This window comes from Aspergillus caelatus (assembly GCF_009193585.1).
Source record: "Aspergillus caelatus strain CBS 763.97 unplaced genomic scaffold BDV27scaffold_49, whole genome shotgun sequence".
In the NCBI taxonomy this organism is placed as follows: domain Eukaryota; kingdom Fungi; phylum Ascomycota; class Eurotiomycetes; order Eurotiales; family Aspergillaceae; genus Aspergillus; species Aspergillus caelatus.
In genome coordinates this window covers 139,290-160,732 of record NW_022475312.1, presented here as the reverse complement: position 1 = coordinate 160,732, position 21,443 = coordinate 139,290, and the positions used below count along the sequence as shown (strand labels likewise).

The 21,443-nt window shown below is 47.2% G+C and overlaps 8 protein-coding genes across 8 annotated transcripts; 3 read left to right on the top strand and 5 right to left on the bottom strand.

Annotated features, from left to right (window-relative positions):
- Positions 1-1,364: 1,364 nt before the first annotated feature.
- On the top strand, positions 1,365-3,266 carry BDV27DRAFT_143560 (putative beta-glucosidase C; the record flags this gene model as incomplete). Its single annotated transcript, XM_032070122.1, has 1 exon — positions 1,365-3,266. The coding sequence occupies one exon, from the start codon at positions 1,365-1,367 to the stop codon at positions 3,264-3,266; it is 1,902 nt and encodes a 633-aa protein (XP_031929659.1).
- A 346-nt stretch (positions 3,267-3,612) lies between these two features.
- BDV27DRAFT_143559 (uncharacterized protein) lies at positions 3,613-4,598 on the bottom strand (the record flags this gene model as incomplete). Its single annotated transcript, XM_032070121.1, has 4 exons — positions 3,613-3,878; positions 3,942-4,013; positions 4,181-4,236; positions 4,306-4,598. 4 exons carry the CDS (start codon positions 4,596-4,598, stop codon positions 3,613-3,615), a joined length of 687 nt encoding a protein of 228 aa, XP_031929658.1.
- A 2,644-nt stretch (positions 4,599-7,242) lies between these two features.
- On the top strand, positions 7,243-9,354 carry BDV27DRAFT_170712 (FAD binding domain-containing protein; the record flags this gene model as incomplete). The annotated part of the gene is made up of 6 exons (XM_032075391.1): positions 7,243-7,485; positions 7,548-7,806; positions 7,872-8,030; positions 8,083-8,318; positions 8,373-8,410; positions 8,466-9,354. The coding sequence occupies 6 exons, from the start codon at positions 7,243-7,245 to the stop codon at positions 9,352-9,354; spliced, it is 1,824 nt and encodes a 607-aa protein (XP_031929657.1).
- Positions 9,355-10,712: 1,358 nt separating this feature from the next.
- On the top strand, positions 10,713-11,930 carry BDV27DRAFT_155850 (pectin lyase fold/virulence factor; the record flags this gene model as incomplete). Its single annotated transcript, XM_032072221.1, has 1 exon — positions 10,713-11,930. The coding sequence occupies one exon, from the start codon at positions 10,713-10,715 to the stop codon at positions 11,928-11,930; it is 1,218 nt and encodes a 405-aa protein (XP_031929656.1).
- Positions 11,931-12,236: 306 nt separating this feature from the next.
- Positions 12,237-12,876, bottom strand: BDV27DRAFT_170710 (lysozyme; the record flags this gene model as incomplete). Its single annotated transcript, XM_032075390.1, has 2 exons — positions 12,598-12,876; positions 12,237-12,530 (listed from the first exon to the last, which is right to left on the bottom strand). Exons 1-2 carry the CDS (start codon positions 12,853-12,855, stop codon positions 12,237-12,239), a joined length of 552 nt encoding a protein of 183 aa, XP_031929655.1. The 5' UTR covers positions 12,856-12,876.
- A 1,715-nt stretch (positions 12,877-14,591) lies between these two features.
- On the bottom strand, positions 14,592-17,302 carry BDV27DRAFT_170708 (uncharacterized protein). The gene has a single exon (XM_032075389.1). The coding sequence runs from the start codon at positions 17,263-17,265 to the stop codon at positions 14,947-14,949; it is 2,319 nt and encodes a 772-aa protein (XP_031929654.1). The 5' UTR covers positions 17,266-17,302; the 3' UTR covers positions 14,592-14,946.
- A 746-nt stretch (positions 17,303-18,048) lies between these two features.
- BDV27DRAFT_125154 (histidine phosphatase superfamily) lies at positions 18,049-18,895 on the bottom strand. Its single transcript, XM_032066261.1, has one exon. It carries the CDS (start codon positions 18,843-18,845, stop codon positions 18,204-18,206), a length of 642 nt encoding a protein of 213 aa, XP_031929653.1. The 5' UTR covers positions 18,846-18,895; the 3' UTR covers positions 18,049-18,203.
- A 1,374-nt stretch (positions 18,896-20,269) lies between these two features.
- On the bottom strand, positions 20,270-21,370 carry BDV27DRAFT_170704 (uncharacterized protein; the record flags this gene model as incomplete). The annotated part of the gene is made up of 1 exon (XM_032075388.1): positions 20,270-21,370. Exon 1 carries the CDS (start codon positions 21,101-21,103, stop codon positions 20,270-20,272), a length of 834 nt encoding a protein of 277 aa, XP_031929652.1. The 5' UTR covers positions 21,104-21,370.
- Positions 21,371-21,443: the final 73 nt, after the last annotated feature.

Below are 21,443 nucleotides of genomic sequence, written 5' to 3'. Positions count from 1 at the left end.
TGGTTTGTACTGCCAAATTGGCCCGCGAGGCATGCAATAAGATCCGTGTTCTCCATACAGTCCGCGGTACTTAGTGAGTGTTCAATCATCGTGGGGAGGATAGAACGAAGATCGTGACTCAACTATCAGGCTTCGGCCTGCCTGCTTCACAAACATAGTTACAAATATGCTGGCGGTGAACGGCGCAGCACCTAGATTCTGAGCAGCTTGCTACCTTGCACAAGGTGCAAGACATGCTGATGTCCATATTGGTCTCAACGGTTCATTTCTTTGCATATTCATGGTTGACGTCGGGTTTAGCGAGATCCTTGAGATGTTCAATAGTGCACGAGATATTCAATATCATGCAGGAACCGTGCAAGACGCAAACGGGGTTCTGTTCATGCTGGCGAGGATACAAAGCGAGATAGAACCGTGAAACGGTAGGAGGAGGCTACTGCCGCCTAATGCTGATGGTCTTTTGGGTTTACCATGCCCCGTGGCTGCTTTCCTGGGTATACGATTTATGCTATTCGAGGTTACAACATCACTGATGGTACCAAGCAATATTTGTATCAATCATCATAATTGTTCCGATGCTGTATTCCCCTGGAATTGTTTTAGACTACAATACTAATATCCCTTGGGTGTTTTACTGTACCAATGCCAACATGCTTTATATCTGAGCGATACCATATTAACACCAATCTTTTACCCACACGTAGGGTAGCAATTAACCCCGCTCTGTGCCAGTGATATGGGTTTCATTACGAGAGACTCCCATCCATGTCACGTAATATCCCCACAAAGCCAAGTCGGCTCCACAACATGTTGTATGTGGAGAGGTTGATCACTTATGCGGGGTCCCCGCAAGTTGCTACATTCAATTCCTTCGTACAATAATTGACGTAATTGTCTCCAGGGTGTGGAATCCTCCGGGATTTCCTATGACCTTTCCATATCACAGTGGGCTTATATGGTATTAAAATAGTGTAATGGTATTGATGATTATAGCGGTCAGTTGCATAAAGCCGTCCTGATATGTCACTTGCCCAGTTACCATCTTTCGGAGTATCGTCGGGGTGGTCCCGAGACTAGTACCTTCACTTGTTTAGGGTCTTGGCCTCTTGTAGAACAAGGGTAGTATTCTCCTTATACAGATTGCCGGCAATGCCGATAAGATCTGCCGTTGTCTTGGCTCAGTAGGTCATGAGGCATTTGAGTAGGTGTGGTGAAAGCGAAGTATTTGAAGCTAGTTGCGGGGGTTTCTTTATCTGCCAAGGCCTCCATATTAAATAGGTGAGTATCCCTCCTCGATGAAGGTATGGGCTGCTGTAGCATAGGTCATCAATACCAGGGCTCATTGTTTTCATATTGTATCTACAATGCGGGTTGACTGTACAGTAGCGAGCCTGGCAGCTCTGGCCTCAGGGTGCATAGCCCTATCCACCAGAGGCTACGTACCTAGAGGCCATTCCTTGTCACGGCGCAATGACAGTGTTCCGATCTACAAAGACGCGTCGTATTGTATTGACGAGCGTGTCGATGATCTCCTAGCCCGCATGACAATCGAGGAGAAAGCTGGCCAACTCTTCCATAACAGATTGTTTGACGGCCCTCTCGACGATGAAGGGACCGGCGACAACGCCCATAACAGCACTAGCAGCACTATCACCGACAAGCATATAACACATTTCAACCTGGCAAGCGATATCACCAACGCCACAGAGACAGCTGAGTTTATCAATAGCATACAAGAGCGAGCATTACAGACCCGACTGGGAATTCCGGTCACCATCTCGACCGATCCTCGACATTCCTTCACGGAAAATGTCGGTACCGGGTTTGAGGCGGGAGTGTTCTCCCAATGGCCAGAATCAATTGGCCTTGCTGCACTTCGTGACCCTTACGTTGTGAGAAAGTTCGCCGAGGTCGCAAAGGAGGAGTATATTGCTGTTGGAATTCGCGCGGCATTGCACCCTCAAGTCGATCTGTCAACGGAGCCACGATGGGCGCGTATTAGTAACACCTGGGGCGAAAACAGCACCCTTACTAGTGAGCTGCTCGTTGAGTATATCAAGGGCTTCCAGGGCGATAAACTTGGCCCTCAGTCCGTGAAAACTGTTACTAAGCACTTCCCTGGAGGAGGGCCCGTGGAAAATGGCGAAGACTCTCACTTCACATACGGGAAAAACCAAACGTACCCGGGCAACAATCTTGAAGAACACCTGAAGCCTTTCAAAGCGGCGATCGCTGCCGGTGCAACTGAGATCATGCCGTACTATTCCCGGCCCATTGGCACTGAGTACGACCCCGTCGCTTTCTCGTTCAACAAGCAGATTGTGACCGAGTTATTGCGCAATGAACTCGGGTTTGACGGTATCGTGTTGACAGACTGGGGTCTCATTACGGATGGCTATATCGCGGGACAGTACATGCCTGCCCGAGCCTGGGGTGTTGAGAATCTTACCGAGCTCGAGAGAGCCGCAAGAATCTTGGACGCGGGCTGTGACCAGTTTGGAGGCGAGGAGCGCCCAGAACTGGTTGTTCAACTGGTCCAAGAAGGTATTATATCTGAGGATCGGATTGATGTCTCTGTTCGCCGGCTTCTGAGAGAAAAGTTCGTTCTTGGCCTTTTTGACAATCCGTTCGTTGACGCTGAAGCTGCTGGCCGAGTTGTTGGCAATGACTACTTTGTCCGTCTGGGAAGAGAGGCACAGCGGAGGTCGTATACTCTTCTCAGCAACAGTGACGAAATTGTCCCCTTGAAGAAGATTGAACAGAGTACGAAGTTCTATATTGAAGGCTTCAACGCCACCTTCATAGAATCATGGAACTACACCGTTGTCGATAGCCCCGAAGAAGCTGACTATGCTCTTCTGCGATATAATGCACCCTACGAACCTCGTCCAGGAGGCTTTGAGGCAAACATGCATGCTGGCTCACTCGCATTCAACGATACCGAGAAAGCTCGCCAAGCTAAGATATACTCAACCGTACCCACGATTGTGGATATTGTGATGGACCGCCCCGCAGTTATTCCCGAGATCATTGAGCAGGCTAAAGCTGTGTTTGCTAGTTACGGCAGCGATAGCAATGCTTTCTTGGATGTGATCTTTGGTGTTAACGCGCCTGAGGGAAAGCTGCCATTTGATTTGCCCAGGTCGATGGAGGCCGTGGAAGCGCAGATGGAGGATGTGCCGTTTGATACGAAAAATCCGGTGTTTAAGTTTGGACATGGGCTGAGCTATGTTAATCGCTGTGCGAGTAGCAGCAAGTGTTCTTAGGTGGAGGTCTATGACGTTGAAGCCTAGTTGAGCTTGGCAATGGAGCCGGCATGCTGTGACCATAGCCAGATTTGTGAGAGATGTCTAATGCTATGGTGAACCCTAAGTAGTACATGATATAAAGAATAGATATAGCTCTGCCACAACATCATGATTATATGACCTCCTAAACTCTCTTTCCGGACAAACTAAGTGTAATCCGAGGATAGTGCCGCCGTTTGTCTGAACAAGCTCTATGACATGGAGAGAGACTTATATTTCCAGACTCCCTCACAAAGCTGACCACTACCTGAGTGGTTCGAATGTTATCTCCCATTCTCTATCCATCGCCTGACACTAGAGGGACCTAAGCAGAGCACTCCTTCTGAGATCCATCGGAATAGAAATAATCCTCATTGATCTTGATCGACTCAGCGTACCAAGTCTTACCCTGATCGGATGTCGTGAAGCCGCTCGACGTAGCGTTCATCAGGTTTAGGTTCTCACCGAAATTCGGATCGGCCTCACTGAGATGGATGGTGAGCCTATCCCAGCTGTAACCAGCGACCGTACCACAAGTCCCGAGGTAGCATTCGTTGCTGGAGTAGAGGAAGGTAGGGTTGATAGATTTGTCTTTAGCGATATCAGGTTAGTGCCGACAATTGTATACAGCATTCATTGATTCAGGGAGCATACCGTCAGATTGTTCGGACACCTGCTTTCCTTCAATAGAGACTTTCTGGGTGATCTTCTTGTCATCGACGGTGACTGCCATAGTTAATCCTCTGTCTGTTTCTTGAGGTAGATTGTAAAACTTACTAGTAAAGTCAAGCTGCGAGCCGTTGGGGACAGTGATATATGGCTGCTGCACCTGTCCGGCTATTGAACACATGTATTAGTGCAGGCCAGAAATTCATCTAATTGCAGTAACTTACACAGGTGATAAGTGCTTGTAGCGACACACCACTCCTGGGCCGTGGCCGGACAGCCCCTAACATCAATTAGCCATCTTATCTCATTCCACCCTGACTTTTATAATCGTGGCATGAAGTCAACATACTGGGACTCCTGGTCCGGCGACCAGTTCAACAAGGGTTGGAACAAATCCGCGGCCTGATCCGACATCGAAGCAGAGATACCGACCCAGATGGACAACCAGGGGGCATCGTTCTGCTTCTCCTGGGTAGTACCACAAGGAATTGATGGAGGAACAAGCGAATAGGTAGCTTTGGTGATTTGAGCGTTGTTTGTTGTAGGTCCAACAGCAAACATGTTTCCGAAGTGCCAGTCTTCGTAGAGAGCGGCGGCGCGCAGCGCCAGGGTAAGGGGGACGACAGCGTAGAAGGAGCGCATTGTTACCAGACGATGCGAATTATCAATTTGGAAGAATGAAAGAACGAATTTCCGGAAAAGAATGATAATGGTATCCTGAGTTGACGACCCAGGTCTATATAAATGCTCAAAATGGAAATGGGTGGAGTTCTGTCTCGGTGATTGTTTCAGGATCCACTCTCGACTCCATCGACGGTAAACAGAGACATTCCCTGACAAGCATTGTCCAGACACGGCATAAAATACGAAAATCATGGCTTAATCAAGAAGGTCGCCCAGTTGTGGAGTTGCTAAAGACTGCAATGCCCCAATAGGTACCACCCGGAAATTATTTTGCCGTCAATAGTGAGACAGGAGTTGAACGGCTTGATTAAAATTTACGCCCTAAGGATTAGCTGAGCGGCATATAGTATATAGCCACTATCATGGTGTTGATTTAGAAGCACTCACCTCCTTCGCTATAGATTCTTATGAATACCATCGTCTACGCAAGAGATATATTGAAACTCCATTAGGCCGCAGGTGGTATACTGTAGCTAAACAGGTTCAAATGCAATGTCCCAGGGTTTAGGTCCGTGTCAAGCTTTAGTCAATAACCGTTTTAAGGTCGAATGACATGATATGAATATTAGCTATTCATGTCAAAGTGTCTGCCAAGTGCCTCTAGTCTCATTGTTGTGTAGATCTTTATAAAAGCCATGACTACTACACCAATTTCAGCATATTACAACTACCATGATTGGAAAAGATCAACATCCCTCCTTGTCGGTAGTGCTCTACAGCTTCAATATTGAATTCTGTTACCTTTCTCCCCATACTTCGAAAACACCACTGTCATTCATCTAGTGTATTTGTAGGACATACGAATCAAATGTGTGTACCCATAGAGATCGCATACACTTTCTATGGCATATTGTATGTCTCTAAGATTCGGGAATGCTTCAGCCATTTACTATACTAGTATGTCACGATGGGTATCATGGGAATAGATGATACAATATTCTGCATACATTACTTCACCACTTTTGGGCAACGGGTCTTGTGAGTCAACAGATGCACTGCAGTCGTTCCGTGAAAGCCCTTCCCTTTACATCCCTTTCTGTATCCCTATCTCAGCTTACTTCTTCTTATCTTCATATCTCCTTTTCAGAATATTTACCCCATCTTATATGGTCTCATTTTGTTGGGAACCCACTCATACCCCCTATTAGTACAGCTGAGTTTAGTTATGCACTCGGATCCTAGGTTGCAAGATCTCCGTCGACAACAATAGCCAGTCCTTAAACGCTCTAATGGGCCTTCGAGTGATAAGGACCACGTTTTAGCATTGGATAGGTAGGTCTGTGGAGAAAAGACCTCAGAGCAGGTGCGCCAATGCACCCTGATGGACCGTGTTAGCCTATCTGTAATGTTCAAACAAGCCACTCAAACCAAATAGCAGCCACCAGACATGTACTCATAATTGCATGTCGTTCCCTTATCAATTAGCCATTGATGGATTTGGAATATACCGCTCTGCTTACCGCAGTTTGGGAATTTATCTGATACCTATATGGCTTACAACAACAGAGCGCGTCAAAATGATATAATGCCATGACAATTATCCCGGGTCCTAAGCCTTTTGCCTATTTTGTTTTGGATGACACGCCACAGGTGCATGTTAATGCTTGCTTGGTTTAGGAGACATCCAAAATGTCGAATACAGCCGGCGAGGCAACATACGAAATCTTTGCGTGGAATCAGCCGTTGATTAACCACCAGCAGACATCTGGTAAAATATCAGACTGGAATATCCAGTTTGAGGAAAGCGCCGTCGGAGATAAAACGGGCATTCGGGGTCGTTAAGATCAGCAAGTCAATTCGACAATATCGGTACTATTCCTCTCGCAAAGAATAAATGTGCATGATGTCTATACCCATCCAAACCGTTGTACCTTGACTGGGATGCACGCGGAGAAGTTCATGGTGCCATGTTTTATCATAGTGGTGGGAACAGGTCAGGATTTGTCTAACCCTCCCGTCTCGAACACATGTACGGGCCCATCCTATTCCTCAGTTGTGTTCCGACTTCTGCTGAGGAAAATTATTCGCCTACAGTGTTGGAGGTTTCTCACATTATCTGGGCAGTATGAAAATTGAGACACATCTTACAAGCTGCCCATATGATTGTACCTCCGGTAGACTAAACCTGTATAGTTGGTCTTTCAACTCAAACTACATTTCTAGACAAAGGAGGGCCTGGTTAATTTTCATCAATTTCGGTCTCTTGAGAATTATTTTATGGGCAGCTCATTTCCCGCAGATGGTAGGTATAAACTTCTGTTGTATGTTGGGAAAACGACGTTGAAGGCACAACCTTGACGTCATATGGCGTTTTGGCCGCATGGTATTGGGATTTTACAATATAGAATGAGTTCCGAGATACTGAAAAGTCAATTCCAGTATGAGAGGGAATATTTATACAGTCCTTGGTTGTAGATCATCATGGTGGCGATACCCGAATGACGTCGACGAGAATACACAAGGAAAAGGGTCCCACCACGGGCCAACAATAACTTACTACATAATATCTACGTAAAAAAGACAAAAGTAAAACTCCATAAGTAGTCTACCATTGCCTCTTTTCTAATAGATAGTACATACAATTTTCACTAAACGCGACGAAATGATTAGTAACGATTCATACACAGACCTTCTAATCATCGGCGCTGGACCAGCCGGCCTCATGGCCGCTTGCTGGGCCTCGCAGTATGCAATGACAACGCGACTCATCGACCAAAAGAGCGAGCGAACAAAGGCAGGACATGCAGATGGCATAAACAGTCGAACTATGGAAATTCTGGATAGTTTTGGCGTTGCGGATATAGTCATGCGTCAGGCGGTTGGGAATATGGATGCGTCGTACTGGGTATGTGGTTCTCGTATGGCTGTTTTCTCCCTGGTAACGTAACTTATATTGATTTGCTATAGGGTGTGGATGAGAAGACGGGAAATATTCGACGAATAAAATGCCAGCCATCGCAGCCACAGGAGCTGTCTCGGTTCGATCAGATGTTGTTGAATCAGGGTGCCGTTGAGCAGATTTTGATTGATTATCTCGACTCTAAAGGGCGTGTACATGTGGAGAGAGGACGGAAGGCTGAGGATTTGGAGCTACCTGGTCGCTCTGGCCGGAATGGTGACGATGAATTTCCTGTTCAGGTTCGTGTGGTATCTACCAACGACGAAGGTGAGTATTTGGGACTGAGCTTGGGAGATATCTTATTGCAATCGGTGATGCTAAGCCTCGGCTAGATGGCCAATGTGACAATGCCGAAGTCATTCACGCCCGATACGTGATCGCCTGTGATGGAGCGCGTAGTTGGACGAGCGCACAATTAAAGGTCGATTCCGACGTATGGAAAACGGAGTCGACGTGGGGTGTGATGGATATTGTTCCAGATACAGATTTCCGTATGTAAGGCCCGGGTAGCTACTTCAGTTGGCAGTGCTAAGACTGTTATAGCCGATATTCGACGAGCGTGTGCGATCCAATCCGGCGACGGTGGCAGCATGATGGTGGTCCCTAGAGAGAATAACTTAGTTCGGTTTTACTTGCAAATGAATGGTGGTGAGGGGCGGAGCCCAAATGGGCCCGAGGAGTCAGAAGGATCTTTAGAAGACTTGATAGATATGGCCGAGAAGGCACTCAGGCCGTACAAGCTGACGTACAAGCATTGTGACTGGTGGTCTCTTTATCCGGTAAAGTCGAGCTGTGGATGCTGGATAGACATGATAGTTCTGACATTCGAACAGATAGGACGGCGACTGATAAAGCAATATCGCAGCGACCGGTAGGTAGTTGACGAGCCGATCATCAGATGACGAGATTCTAATTGCCGTTTATAGAATATTCTTCGCCGGTGACGCTGCCCATACCCACTCGCCAAAGGGCGGACAAGGCATGAACATCTCCATGCAAGACTCATACAACCTGGTATGGAAGATCGCAGCCGTCATCACTGGAAGCGTAGACCCGGCAATCCTAGAAACCTACCAGTTGGAGCGGCGTCCGGAGGCGGAGCAGTTGATGGAATTTGATACCCGCCTTGTTTACGCTTACGAGGAAGGAAGTATGGAGGATGGTAGTGAAGATGGAGTCGAGGCGGTTCGCGAAAAGTATGCCGGCTTCATGGCAGGTGTTGCAGTGACATATCCTCCTAGCATGCTTATCGGGAAACGTGAAAGTAATACAGCCGTGGCACGAAATCTTCAGCTTGGCAAGCGGCTGCCCTCATCCCTAGTCGTCGATCAGGAAGACGGCTGTGTTGTCCATCTAGCCACAAAGCTGAACAGCAATGGCTGCTGGAAGTTGCTCATTTTCCCGGGAGACTTGCATAGCCCCGGCGTTTGGGATCGGCTATCGGTGTTTGCGAAGGAATTCAGTGGCCGATTCAACAACCACCTTACCTCGCAGTCGAAAAAGAACACACAACCCTGGGAGACATTCTTGATTCATTCAAGTCCGAGATCGTCTTTTGGCAAGTCGCAACTTCTGGGCGCGTTTCATCACTTCGGCACGGAACTCGGATGGGACCATGCGAAGACATTCGCTGATGATCCCTCGTATGATGGAGATACAGGACAGGCGTACCAACAGTACGGCATCGACAAGCAAAGAGGCGGTCTCATTGTTTGCCGACCGGATCAGCATGTTGGCTGGGTTGGGGATATAGAAGACGTAGAAGGTCTAGAAAGGTACTTCTCCAGGTTTCTGATTAAAACGGAAAGGACATGAAGAGGCAGCTCGACATACACATGTCAAAGACTTAGATGTACAGTACAAGATACACAAGACAATAAAGTCTCTAATACCTAGTCATTCGGTGTACCGAGGAAAGTTCTTTAATCCATGTCAGACAATGGGTTGCGGATCAGCCGTAGGGCGTAGGGCGTTGTAACAGGAAGACGTAACGCCATTATTTCCTTTAGAGGCATTCGCTAACGGACGAGTATCGTGAGCGCGAACGTGTATGATGACCCGATCATACCAGGTAGATTGTCAGAAGTTCGTGTTATTTGAAACTATTTACCACGGTTTAGCGCACAAATACCTGGACCAGGGAGCCAAGAATGATAAGATAGGGGTCAAAATGCATTGGATAGGGCTTGCATGTGCTTGTGATGTGGCGTCTTGAAATAGAGTCAAAGGCGGCGCACGGGCATCTTCGAACCCTAACCTAATGTTTCATGATCGAGTTCGCTCCAGTTGTGCCGCCCCCTAGACCCTCACCAGGAACCATTGAAAACCGTTTTTGTGGGACCCCAAAATGCGCGGTTTACTAATCGGAAAGAACAGCAGGCAGCAGATCCAGAATGCCATTTCTTTTTTTCTGCGCATATCAGGTGTTTGTTCTGCGTCGCCAGTCATAAGGAAGGGAAAATAACGGCAGTATTTTGGAGCCCAATTGTAGGGACTAGTCTGCTATATAATTCTTTCTGTTCGGCTGCAGCTCAGTCGGTGAAAGCCGCACCTAAACGGCTGTTACGCTGCCAGTATCCACACCCATGCCAGGGTCCTCCGTGGGGCTGATCATGCCCAATATGAGCGCGGGAGTTTTTCCCGCCAAGCTTTGCGTGTCTCCATGTGCTTGTCGGATATGAGATCCGACGTTACCCCGAACGAGCGAAGCTTTGGTAGTAGTTTGTTTATATGAGTATGGATGGGACAGGAAGGTCTGCGCTTGTTAATCATCTATGCTACTGGTCGGATCTGATGTGTGGCAGTTCAGACGTTTGGAAGGATCATTCACATAAACTGATTGATTAAGGCATAAGCCGTTGAGGCCATTGTCAGAGGTCGGGCTAATGCGGTCCCCGTTCAGCAGGAGATCCCGTAATCACATCCGACCGATAGGATGCATTGGACTGGCAAAGTCTACGTAACTATCCGAGACACCATCCCGCCTAATTTAGTCGCGACACATATCCCGTCACCTAAGAAAACCCCTATTCTTCCAGAAACAGCTTACGTTCCAAACCCTCTATTTAAACAAGAATCATGGCAGAGTATTGCATCCTTGCTGGTGGATAATTGTACCACATTCACCAAAAACCATACAATCATCGCTGAGCCACGCAGCTGCGGTGCTCAACATGCAATTCGGCCACGCGAAAATATTCCTCCTTCTTCTGACCCTATCCACGCCGGTTTTGTCCCGGCGCATTGGTCATAAACACACACATGTCGCCGAACGACAAGCCCCTGCATGTACGCCAACTGCTGGTGGATCACCTACTGTTGATGATGTACCAGCCATTGAGTCGGCCATGGCTGCTTGTCCGTCAGGCACAATTTTGATTCCACCGAAGTCTACCTATCATATCAATTCCGAACTTTCATTCGCCAAGTGCTCCGGCTGCAGTTTGCAAGTCGAGGGAACATTGTTGGTATCAGACGATACGAAGGCCTGGAGCGGCAAAGACGCGGTCTTGAATCTCGAGGACGTCACCGGCGTCAGTATTATTTCGAAGACCGGGGCTGGTGTTATCGATGGCAACGGGCAAGCCGCCTGGGACCTCCTAAACAAGGACAAGAATTATTCCCGTGTCAAGTGTCTACTCTATCTCACTGGCAAAACCTCCGGTGTCACTGTGTCAGGACTTACGATGAGGAACCCGCCAAATGTTTTCTCTTCAGTTAAGCAAAGTGTTACGAATGTGACCTATACAGATTTGATTCTCACAGCCATTTCCAAGAGCGATGCACCAGCGAAGAATACCGACGGTTTCGACCTTGGCGGGACTGGCATTCGCATGGAAAACATCAAAGTTGAGAACGGTGACGACTGCATTGCCATCCAGAATGGCGCCGAAGATATCACTGTGAACAACATTCAATGCACCGGGTCCCACGGTCTTAGTATCGGTAGTATTGGCAAAACGGCCGGCAAAGTCGACACCGTCAAGAATATTCATTTCAAAAACGCTAAGATGACTAAATGCTCCAAAGCAGCTGGAATCAAGATCTACTCGGGAGGGTACGGCACAGCGGAGGTCAGCAACGTCACCTGGGAGAATGTCATGGTGGATGGTACATCGTACGCTTTCCAGGTCCAGAGCTGCTACGGATCCGACGAGAAGGAATGCGCTTCTCAACCTAGTACCGCGAAGCTGACCGACATTGTCGTCAAGGGGTTCAGCGGCAAAACGGATAAGGATGAGCCGGTCGCCAGCATCAATTGTCCTGCCAAGGGCACCTGCGGGCTTTCGTTGACTGATATGAAGGTCCAGTCTACTAATGGAGGCGAGGAATACCAATGTTCTAATGTCGGATCCATTGGTGTCAAATGTGTGCCGGGTGCGAGTGGCTAAGTTGTTCAGCGACATAAATGGCGCAATTGGCCAGCACTGACTATGGTGGGCTTTCGCGAAATTCCGGTTGGTGGAAGCCTTGGGAAGTCGAAGTTGGGAGCAGCTACATTTTACCTCCTCTGTACTACATACACTCCTTATTTACTTAGCTCCATGCCAAGTTTCCACTAATAGTTTCTTCCGCTGTTATATAGAAATCCACTTCTCCTTAGTATATACAGAATTTCTACATCATTCCATGAAGGCAGTGTTATTCGCCGGCCATCTCAGATGCAACCACGCAGCTTAGTTGCAGGGGTCAAATGTTCAACAAGGGACAGGTAAAGCGCCAAAGATAGCCGGCGCATCGAAAAGCTTCAACTCGGCTTCTCGGCGACGAACAAGCCCTTCGACGACTTGTCCGTTGGCCAATCTCCATTGCGGCAGTTCGTTATGCACGACAACTACCACTTTCTCGCCCTTGTTCAGACGGGCGACGAGGTCTGAATTTCGCATGTTGCCTTGGCCGATGTTGTATGTCCAAGAAACAAGGGCAGCGTATTGGTTATCATTCAATGTTACTGGGTCCGCCAGGGCATTTGTGAGGGCGTCTTGATAGATCTATTTGATATTCCGCATGTCAGCGTGCCATTCAAATGTGCTAGGATATTGCACAGTAGTAACTCACAACCAAATCATCAGCCAGCAGTCTGCTAGCATCTGGCTCGGAGAGTGGCTTGGGATAGGTCACCTCGGAGCAGGTCGCATCGCCACAGAGGTGACCATATCCGATGGTCGGGTTGCCAAAGCCATCGTCGTAAACTTCGGGTTCGTATGATTCAAAGCTCTTGATCAGGTTAAGACCGTTTTGGTTGATAGGGGGTCCAGTGCAGGCGACAGCAAGGGCTGGCAGAAGAACTGCGAAGAGCTTGTAGGAGGAAGACATTTTTGGTGGTATTCAAGAGAGTTTCGCCCGTTGTGATTTTGTTTCATTCATAGATATGCAAGCCTTCTTATGATTCTCCTACGGTGGGGAACAGTTTTGCTTCCCCGCTAAGATCTCGTAGTGTAGTTGAAAATACGAGTAGCGCGAAGATCGATATTTCTTGAACACGAGATCGCCCGCCCCTAGAAGAAGGTCGGCTCAGCGATAAGGTCCGTGATCGACACTATCTTGCGCTGCGGATGCACATCGACCACTGCACCCACGATTCAGTGTTTTTAAAAGAGTTCAGCCTACTGATTGATCGACATATATCCCCTCGATACATCGAGGATCTGATCTTGGCGTCTCGCTAGAGTTCGTACTGGCCGTTGATCTTCACTTGCATTTCTCCCTTAGGACCTTTAAATGGCTATGATCATTGCATAGTCCCTAAAAATACGAGGCCCTAGGCACAGCCACGTCTAAAAACGCTTAACTATACTGGTTAGCTAAATATGTTCGCTATTCTTAGCATATCAACTCTATCAACGTCTTGGCTGTGGTACCGACACTAAAATATGAGCAATTGTCCCCAAATAGCCGTTATTTATTAGTCCATCTTTCTAAGGTATTTTGCATGGCAACTATAGTTATATTGCTTATAGAACGTCAAATACTAGTTGGCAAATGACGTGGAGTAACGAGGGGCCCGTGATATTCGCCAAGCTGTCAGTCACTGACCCTAAAGTAGTACGACAAGGAGCCCCAAGGGCTCGTGTGGGCATCACTCCAGAATTTATAACAAAACCTCACCAACATGAATGACACCCATAATATTATTTTCCAGCTGGAAGGTCCAATAGCCACTCACATATGTCCCAAAGTAGGTGCCTCGACTGGCGTTTCGAAAAGGTATTGGACAATAACGGCCAGCTGATCCCATAGAAAATCCCGCAGTGAACATATGAACGGTCTCAACGTGACGTTTATATGTTTAGAGAGATATGATCTTATAAGTATTTAAGGGCTCCTTTAGTGTACACAATTAGGCCAGCAGTACATCTTCAGATTATAGTAGGCCAACAGGCTACAAGAAGAGTCGTACAAGGGAGGCCTATTGTTTTTAGAATATTGGAGGAAATATATATTACTGAAAACAAAATAAATTATTTACAAATTTGAATGCTCTATATAATTAAAACGTATATGATTTTCTAAATACCCTGTTAAACCACCAGTACCTTATTTATAGTAGAATAATCATTGCCTGGAATAACTCTTGTTATAAATTATAAGATAGTAGATTTTAACATAGGTTCTGCAATTCATCGGCAGGCCTCAAACGGAACTGTACAAAGGAAGATACAAGCAGCCACATATCTACCTAGCAGAGCTGCGCACCTGGGCCTAACGAATGAGTAAAACTGCAAAATTAAGCAAAATTCTAAGATTAGGTTGTCTGTGTAAACCCTGCAGCAGACCTACAAAAGATATTCGCAGGCAGGATTTTCGTAGCGTAAGCGACGCGGCAGGAACTGAACTTGGCATACAGAAGCGACAGGCAGATGTAGAGCTGGCTAGGAAGTTGACTGGACTCCGACAAAATAGAAAGAGTAAGAATTGGTTACTATGCTTTACGGTGCATGCGATAGAGAAGTTTGTGTGAGACGACGCGCATTCGCGTAATCTCGTTTTTCCTTTTAGGCTACAAAGAATAAATAGACCAGCCATGGCAAAAAGCAAACTTTTCTCGCAATAGACACCTCAAAAATATAGACAAACACTCGTCCCATTTTTTCCCCTTTCTCTCCGCCATTCGTCCGCGGCCAAGAGGACGTAGCAGAACTCACCATCTGCCAGAAATAGTCAAAGGATTTGTGAAAATGCAGCACCTTCTGAAATTGTGCAAGGTCAGGCAGTTCCCATGCGAGCACGCAACTTTCTCGTACAAGACACTTTAGCCAATATTGAAACTCAGCGCCGCAGGCATAATACGAAGGAACAGCATAACGGGAGATGGTCAGATCAAAAAGATTGCTATTTGTTAGCTTTTCGTTATTCCAGAATCTCGTTTCCTGCTGTGTGGTACCTCAGGCATGGCCTGAGAAATCTCTACCGTTCAAAGTGCCGCATTGCCAGATTGTTATCAAATGGAACGAGGCTATCGATATCCGTGGGCCCGTTTGCACATGCCAAGCCACTGTTTGTGTCAGTATTTGGGAGGTCACCGTCCGCACGGACAGCGGCCAGTAAGCTATGCCTATCAAACGCGCGATGTGCTTGGGGAGTCCATTGGAATGGCCCGACAGTAGCAGTTTGCAGTCGGTTTCCATGGATAGGCACGCCAAATTGCACAACAGTGCCCGGTACATGGAAGTGGGCTGGCCAGATCATTGGCTCTGGGATCCTAGACTCATATACGGTGACTTGGACGTTCTGCGCGTCCTGTGTTCCTCGGTTCTTCACCGCGACATAACAGTAATTGGGAACTCCGACAATGGGAGCCTGGTTGACCAGACCATGATCTGGAGCTTGGCGATTCCAGACACCAGGTGGGCTGCCAGACATCAGAGCATAGTCATACTCACCATCTCGACCGTCGTCGATGTATACGTCCACAGCCGGAGGTGGCCCTCGTGTCATGACCCCAGGGTTGGGAGTGTTCAGAGGATGGTAAAGGCCCTGTTTCTCGAATGACCAGCGGACAATCTTCCTGACAGCACCACCAGGATAGCCAAGCACTGTACCATTGTCCGCAAATATCATTGCAGAGACATATTGGTACGGCATGCTGGCCCTTGTTGTGATGGTAGCGATGCCACCAATGATCAGATACAGAGTGTACCTTGACGCCCAGTTCTGCTTGTGGAAATTACCGATCGCATCTCCACCAATGGCCCGGTAGAGGCGAAAAAGAGTGGTTGATAGAATCTGCTCGCGAAGGTAGTTAGCGGGCCCATCTCCTCTGTATTTGGGCCCATCCCATGCCCAGCCATCAGTGACTTCGCGGTCATGGCGGCGACGGACAACACTCCAAGGAAATGTATCAAATCGATCTTGTGCATCACTTCCAGGATCACAGTATATGGCACCCAGCGAGTCGCCAGGGCTGTGAGCGAAACCAAATCCTGGCCAGTGAATAGCATCCCACAGAAGTGCATGGCCAAATTCGTGTGCAGCGACGCGAAAATCCGCAGCAATACCAATTTGCGCATTTGGATCAGCCCGACCGAAGATAAACCCTCCGGAGCCGTTGCCAGTTGCATTTCCTGGAGCTTGAGCATTTACCTGGTTGTTGAAACCACGGTGATCAATAGGGACGGGGAATGTGGTGTCATTGAATATGGTTCTGATGGGAAAGCCCAGCTCAGCCAGAAGTCTGAAGAGCTTTGCAATATGATAGTATGCATTGACAGCTGCAAAATTGTCTGTCTCAACGCTATCATTGAATTCTCCAGTGGCTGTCGTTGGGGGTAGACTCGTAGGCAAATCGAAATCTTTGATTGTAGCATATCTGCCCTGGAGAGCTTGAGGAGTTGTCGTAACAGTGTCAGGAAGCAAAACTTTGTCACGTAGCAGGTTCAAGTCAGCAATGCTGCCACTTGTTGTGGGAGCTTTGTGGCCTAGCTTTGTAGCAGGGTCTCGGGCAAACACCCAGCCAATTAAACCAGCTGTGAGCGCCCGCAAGTAGACAATAGAGACCGTCTTGACTTCGATAAATGCTCTCCAGTTGAGGTCACCATATCCAGAGATGGGGAGAGAGAAAAGGACCTCTCTCACCACATAGTACTGTCCATTTTTGATGGCCTCAGGGACTTCACGTAAAACTAAAGTGGGTGCAGAATGCCCAGATATCTCCTGCCTATCATCTGTGTAGTAGCGATAGACAAGAAGGCGTTGTTGCTTCTGCTCTTTTTTGAAGTGGATTCCACCGCTGCTTACTGGAAGCGCTAACAATTGGCCAAGATCCTCCGCTGTAACATCGTCTTTCATGTATTTAGCATCATCTGGGGGGAATTCTGGTTTGGAGGCTTTTGTGTCGATGCTGCTGGACGAGTTGACTACCTGATTATCCTCGTTTACAGTGATGTTAAACTTGGCGTCCCACACAGGCAGCCCGCCCAAGGTTTGCTGGTAGGTCACCGCCTTGCTCTTAAAGCGTTCTCTTTCTTCTGCTATGGGGAGGCCAAACGGAGCGTCTGTGGGACTGGCTGGAGCAGACAACTTGGTGGGAGTTTCACCAACGACGCCATGAGGAATTTTGTAGTCATCGGCCACCTTACGAAGATATTGATGGGCAGCGCTTATAGGTTCTGATAGACCTTGTAGAGAGGTCTCAGGGGACCACGGCTGTTGCGCATGGTCTAGACTTTGAACTGCACCATCATATTTACGCACAACTTCAACGTTGGGGTCTCTGTCAAAGGACATGATGTTGAGCCAAGACTTGAGTTGAAATGGGTTTAGGTTGTTAGAATGAGGGGCTCTTGGAAAGCTCGCAGACAAAGATGAGGTAGAGTGGTCGTTTGTCCTTTATATATAGTGGCAGGTGGTGGCAGAAATGCGAGAGTAATTGATGGCGGGGCATTTCACTGCCCCATGATCATGATCTCTGGTGTGATCCAGACCGTTCTATTCAATGCTTCGACCATAGTCACCTGAGCGCTCGACCGATTGATTGTAAAGAAAGAGTCTGGAGGTACTATAAGGGCAAAGAACTAAAGTTGGACTGTATAAAAATGGCACTTTATTGCCCTCCCGGTGACCAACCCTCGCTAGACTAACCAAGGATTGGCGGACCCAGTCACAAGTCAGCATTTTTGTATCAACAATATATGCTACTAAAACCTAATCGAAAGTCAGGAGACTCGTTATGTGGCCTGATACTACGGATGTATATTGTGCAACACTGATAGTATGCTCCGGCCATTTTGCACTTATGTCTGACACATCGGAGGCGCGGCCGCAAATAGAAGGCTTCCCCGAATGAGCAACTGATTCACGGGTTACTTGTCGACAAAGGCTCCCTGCAGCCGGAAATGGCTCTGCAAATAATACTACGTTTTTCTAGACCACCCATTGGCAGGATGGGCAAAGCGTAGTGGCGCGTAGGAGCCGTGCTGCAAAAGCTAGCATCTAGTGGTGAAAGTACGGTCTTTGTAGCACGAGACAAAAAGTGAAATCATGTCATTGAGGTATGATATAATAAAACACACAATCCAGACCCAGTTGTATTCGACTTCGACAAATAGTGCCAAGTATACCTATTCACTGGAACGTTCTTGCCTAGCATGGCCTTATCCATATGCCCCATTCATTCTGATGGTGCCATTCTCAAGATGATGTTTTCCTAAAATAACAATCGACCCTCACTTCAGAAAAAGCTTCCCATTTTCTTCGACCAAGTGAAAGGTCTGCCACTGCCCCACAGGAATATTTGCAGTGGGTGCAAGTAGAGCAATTACACCTTGATGGGTTACAACGATAATGTCGTCGCTCATTTGTTTGTTTTTCAAATCCGCCAGGGTATTTTGTAGTCGGTTGAGAATCGCAGCTCTTCTCTCAGACAGAGGCTGTGGTAGGGGCGAGTCAGGCCCTGCCTTTTTATGCCAGTTCTTGTCCAGACGTTCTATTTCTGACTTGAGTCCGGGGAATTCCTTTGTTAGAGCATCCACTTTGGAGCCCGTATTACATTGCAGGTCGGTAATTTCCTGCAAATTCGCATCTAGGGCTAACATCACTCCTTTATTAGCACCCACACCGGAACTTTCAGCATACTGGGTGGAGTCCAAGATCCGGGGGAATGCTGCCAAGGATGTTTGGATAGTTCGGCGGAGCGGGCTGGATATGATTGCGCCGACACAGTTTGAGTAGTCGCGGATAAAGCGATGTCCTAGATCTTCCGCGAAATCAAAACCTCGTTCACTCAAAGAAGCGTCGGGGATTGTGGGATCGTTGCGCAAATTGTGAAGACCTTCCGCATGGCGCACTAGGTGAATGCGGTCTTGCATTGTGGGAATAAGCTATAGAAGATTCACTAGCTCGTTACATAGACGTGTAGGACTGCCAAGTGGAACATAAGCATAAGATAGGGTGCTTTACGGTTCTTTAAATTCTTTGTTTTTGTGGATATTTTCCAGTACTGGTGCAGAAACTCTGCCTAGAAGTTAGAAAGTGGAAACCATGGCTGGATTTCGAGCGGAATTGGCGGCCTTGATCAAATGTTTATCTGACCCTTGGAGCATATCAGAAACGGAACTACTGCTTCCATGGGTACAGGCTTGGACACGTCAGTGTATGCCACGGGACACTGATTAACTTTATTTTCTAGGTGGAGGGAACAAACTTCTGCTAATCTAGGATATAATCCGCAAACGGCGGCTATGCTTTTCCATTATGAACCCACGCTAGAAGTTAAAAGCCCTCACGATGAATGTAAATGTCATTATGCACTCACATGACTTCGTATAGTTAGCATTGGAACCACACGGTAGTAACCGAAGATCTGGTTGACTCAGACTTCAAGGGAATCGTCTGGACCAGTCTAAAATCGGGATATTAGTACTAATGCGTGTGACCTTTCTTATCTTGGCATCAAGATTTGGACACCGAGTCTCGTATGCCTACTAGATTGCTTCAGTGTCTGCCAACAACCTATTTGGATTTACAACGAACTTCATCAGGCGCTTCTTTAAGGTTCTAATCGACTAAACCCAAATCTCAGCTCTTTGTCCACTTACGGGAAGTATGTTTTCTGCTCTTTATCATTGGAGTGACCTACTGAACTTCCTTTCTTTTGCCTTTCAGCATTTTACTTAGTGGCTTCGACCTCTATCGCACTGGTTCGATGAGTGGTACCCAGCACCTATCTTCCAGCCATTCTTTAATGTCATTAGTAATATATCATATGACGATTTGACCATTCCACGGAATGGGGTTCTACATAGGACACATGAGGATCAAATCAACACCACTACTATACTCTATCTTGATGGAAATTTATAGTATTAGATATAGATCAAAAAGCGTAGTTTAATACTAATATTATCACTAAGAAATTATGAACGTTGGGTGGGGTTATTACTATTATATAGTTAGTCTTATAAAATTAAGCTTGCTAACCCGAACCACATTCCATAACTAAACCTCCCAATGCATTCTTCTAATCTGCAGTATGGAAAACGGGCGACAGTGCCAAAGTTCACAGAATAGGGTATGGATTTAAGAATGATCAGACCTTCATTGATTTATCCCTTCCATAGAAATTTCTAGTGATAACCGAACCCCAGCACAGCATTAAAATCTTTGATAATATGGATTCAAGAGTGCACATTAAAGTATGGCTACGGGCAACTGCAGGCAACTGTAACTTTTATGGGAAACATGGACTACATATATGATACATCACTAAGAACCAGATCAAGAACCATCCATATCAATAGCGCTGCATGATGAGCTGCGTCTTTAGGCAGTCTTGCGGCAGAAACCAATGCATCTCCTCCAAGTGGTGGACTAAATGGTTCTTCTCATCTGCGGCTTTCTGGCGGCTCTTCGTCTTAAAAGATGCCTCGACAATGTGCTCAATTTCCGTACCCCCTTTGAGCTTAATAAGGGGCCAAACCTCGAGATATAGCTTCATCTGGTTCCATGTACCAACACAGCGGCTGGCACAGACCGGGCCAAAAATGCGTGATACCGCCAACGTCCTGGTACCCCAATTGTTGGGCCTCCAGTTGTCGAACTTGTCTGGTGCTTCATTGACCAGCATTTCAATAGATCTGCTCGTCCCCGGCAGATTCATTCTGCTATTCTCTGAATCCGCTATGGAATTCTTGTGGCTGATAGAGAGTGTTTGATTCTTGTAGCCCCATTCAACTTGCGCCTCATATTTCGTGCTGGCAGCGTTGAAATCATCGTTATTAGCTGCAACAAGAGCAGCGTCAATGTCGCCGTCTGTGATAGGATACCGCTTCTTATAAGTCAGCTCAAAGTCGTCCTCATTCTCGGTCTTGCGTATGCGGGCACTCCAGCCTGCGGTATAGAGCTCCTTGCAGCTCGTATCTAGGAACTGGACATTTAACTTAGTCGGGTTGGTCGGGTTGGTCGGGTTGGTCGGGTTGCTCTGGGGTATACCAAAGGTCGATAGGACAGTGCTTGTTAGTTTGTGGTCGGGGCCAAGGACAGCATCTGGGTTAAGCTGGAGCCTAACTTCATAATCAGGCATCATATTGGGCACTCCCTGCGTTGGGAAGACAAGGTTGGCGGCCATGGCAGACTGGGAGCGCGAGAGGGGTATGTAGTACCTGTCAGTTTGTAGGCAGGGCTAATATAAGACTCCTTGCGCAATAGAGCAACAGTATCATAAGAGAGAGCCAAGTTAGTGGGGAGATAGCTATTCGTGACTAGATAGGATGCCAGAGACTGTCAGCTTGTCCGTTCTAATCACAAATTGTATGGAAACGCATATACGCAGAATAGGAAGGGATGAAGGTAATCAATCTGTTTATCTTCGTAGTATTTATATCCCCATATGAAGTAAAAACCAGCATTAAAACTCCAAAATCAACGGTGCTTAACCCAGGTGGCACTTGCGATCTGCATTATGGCAG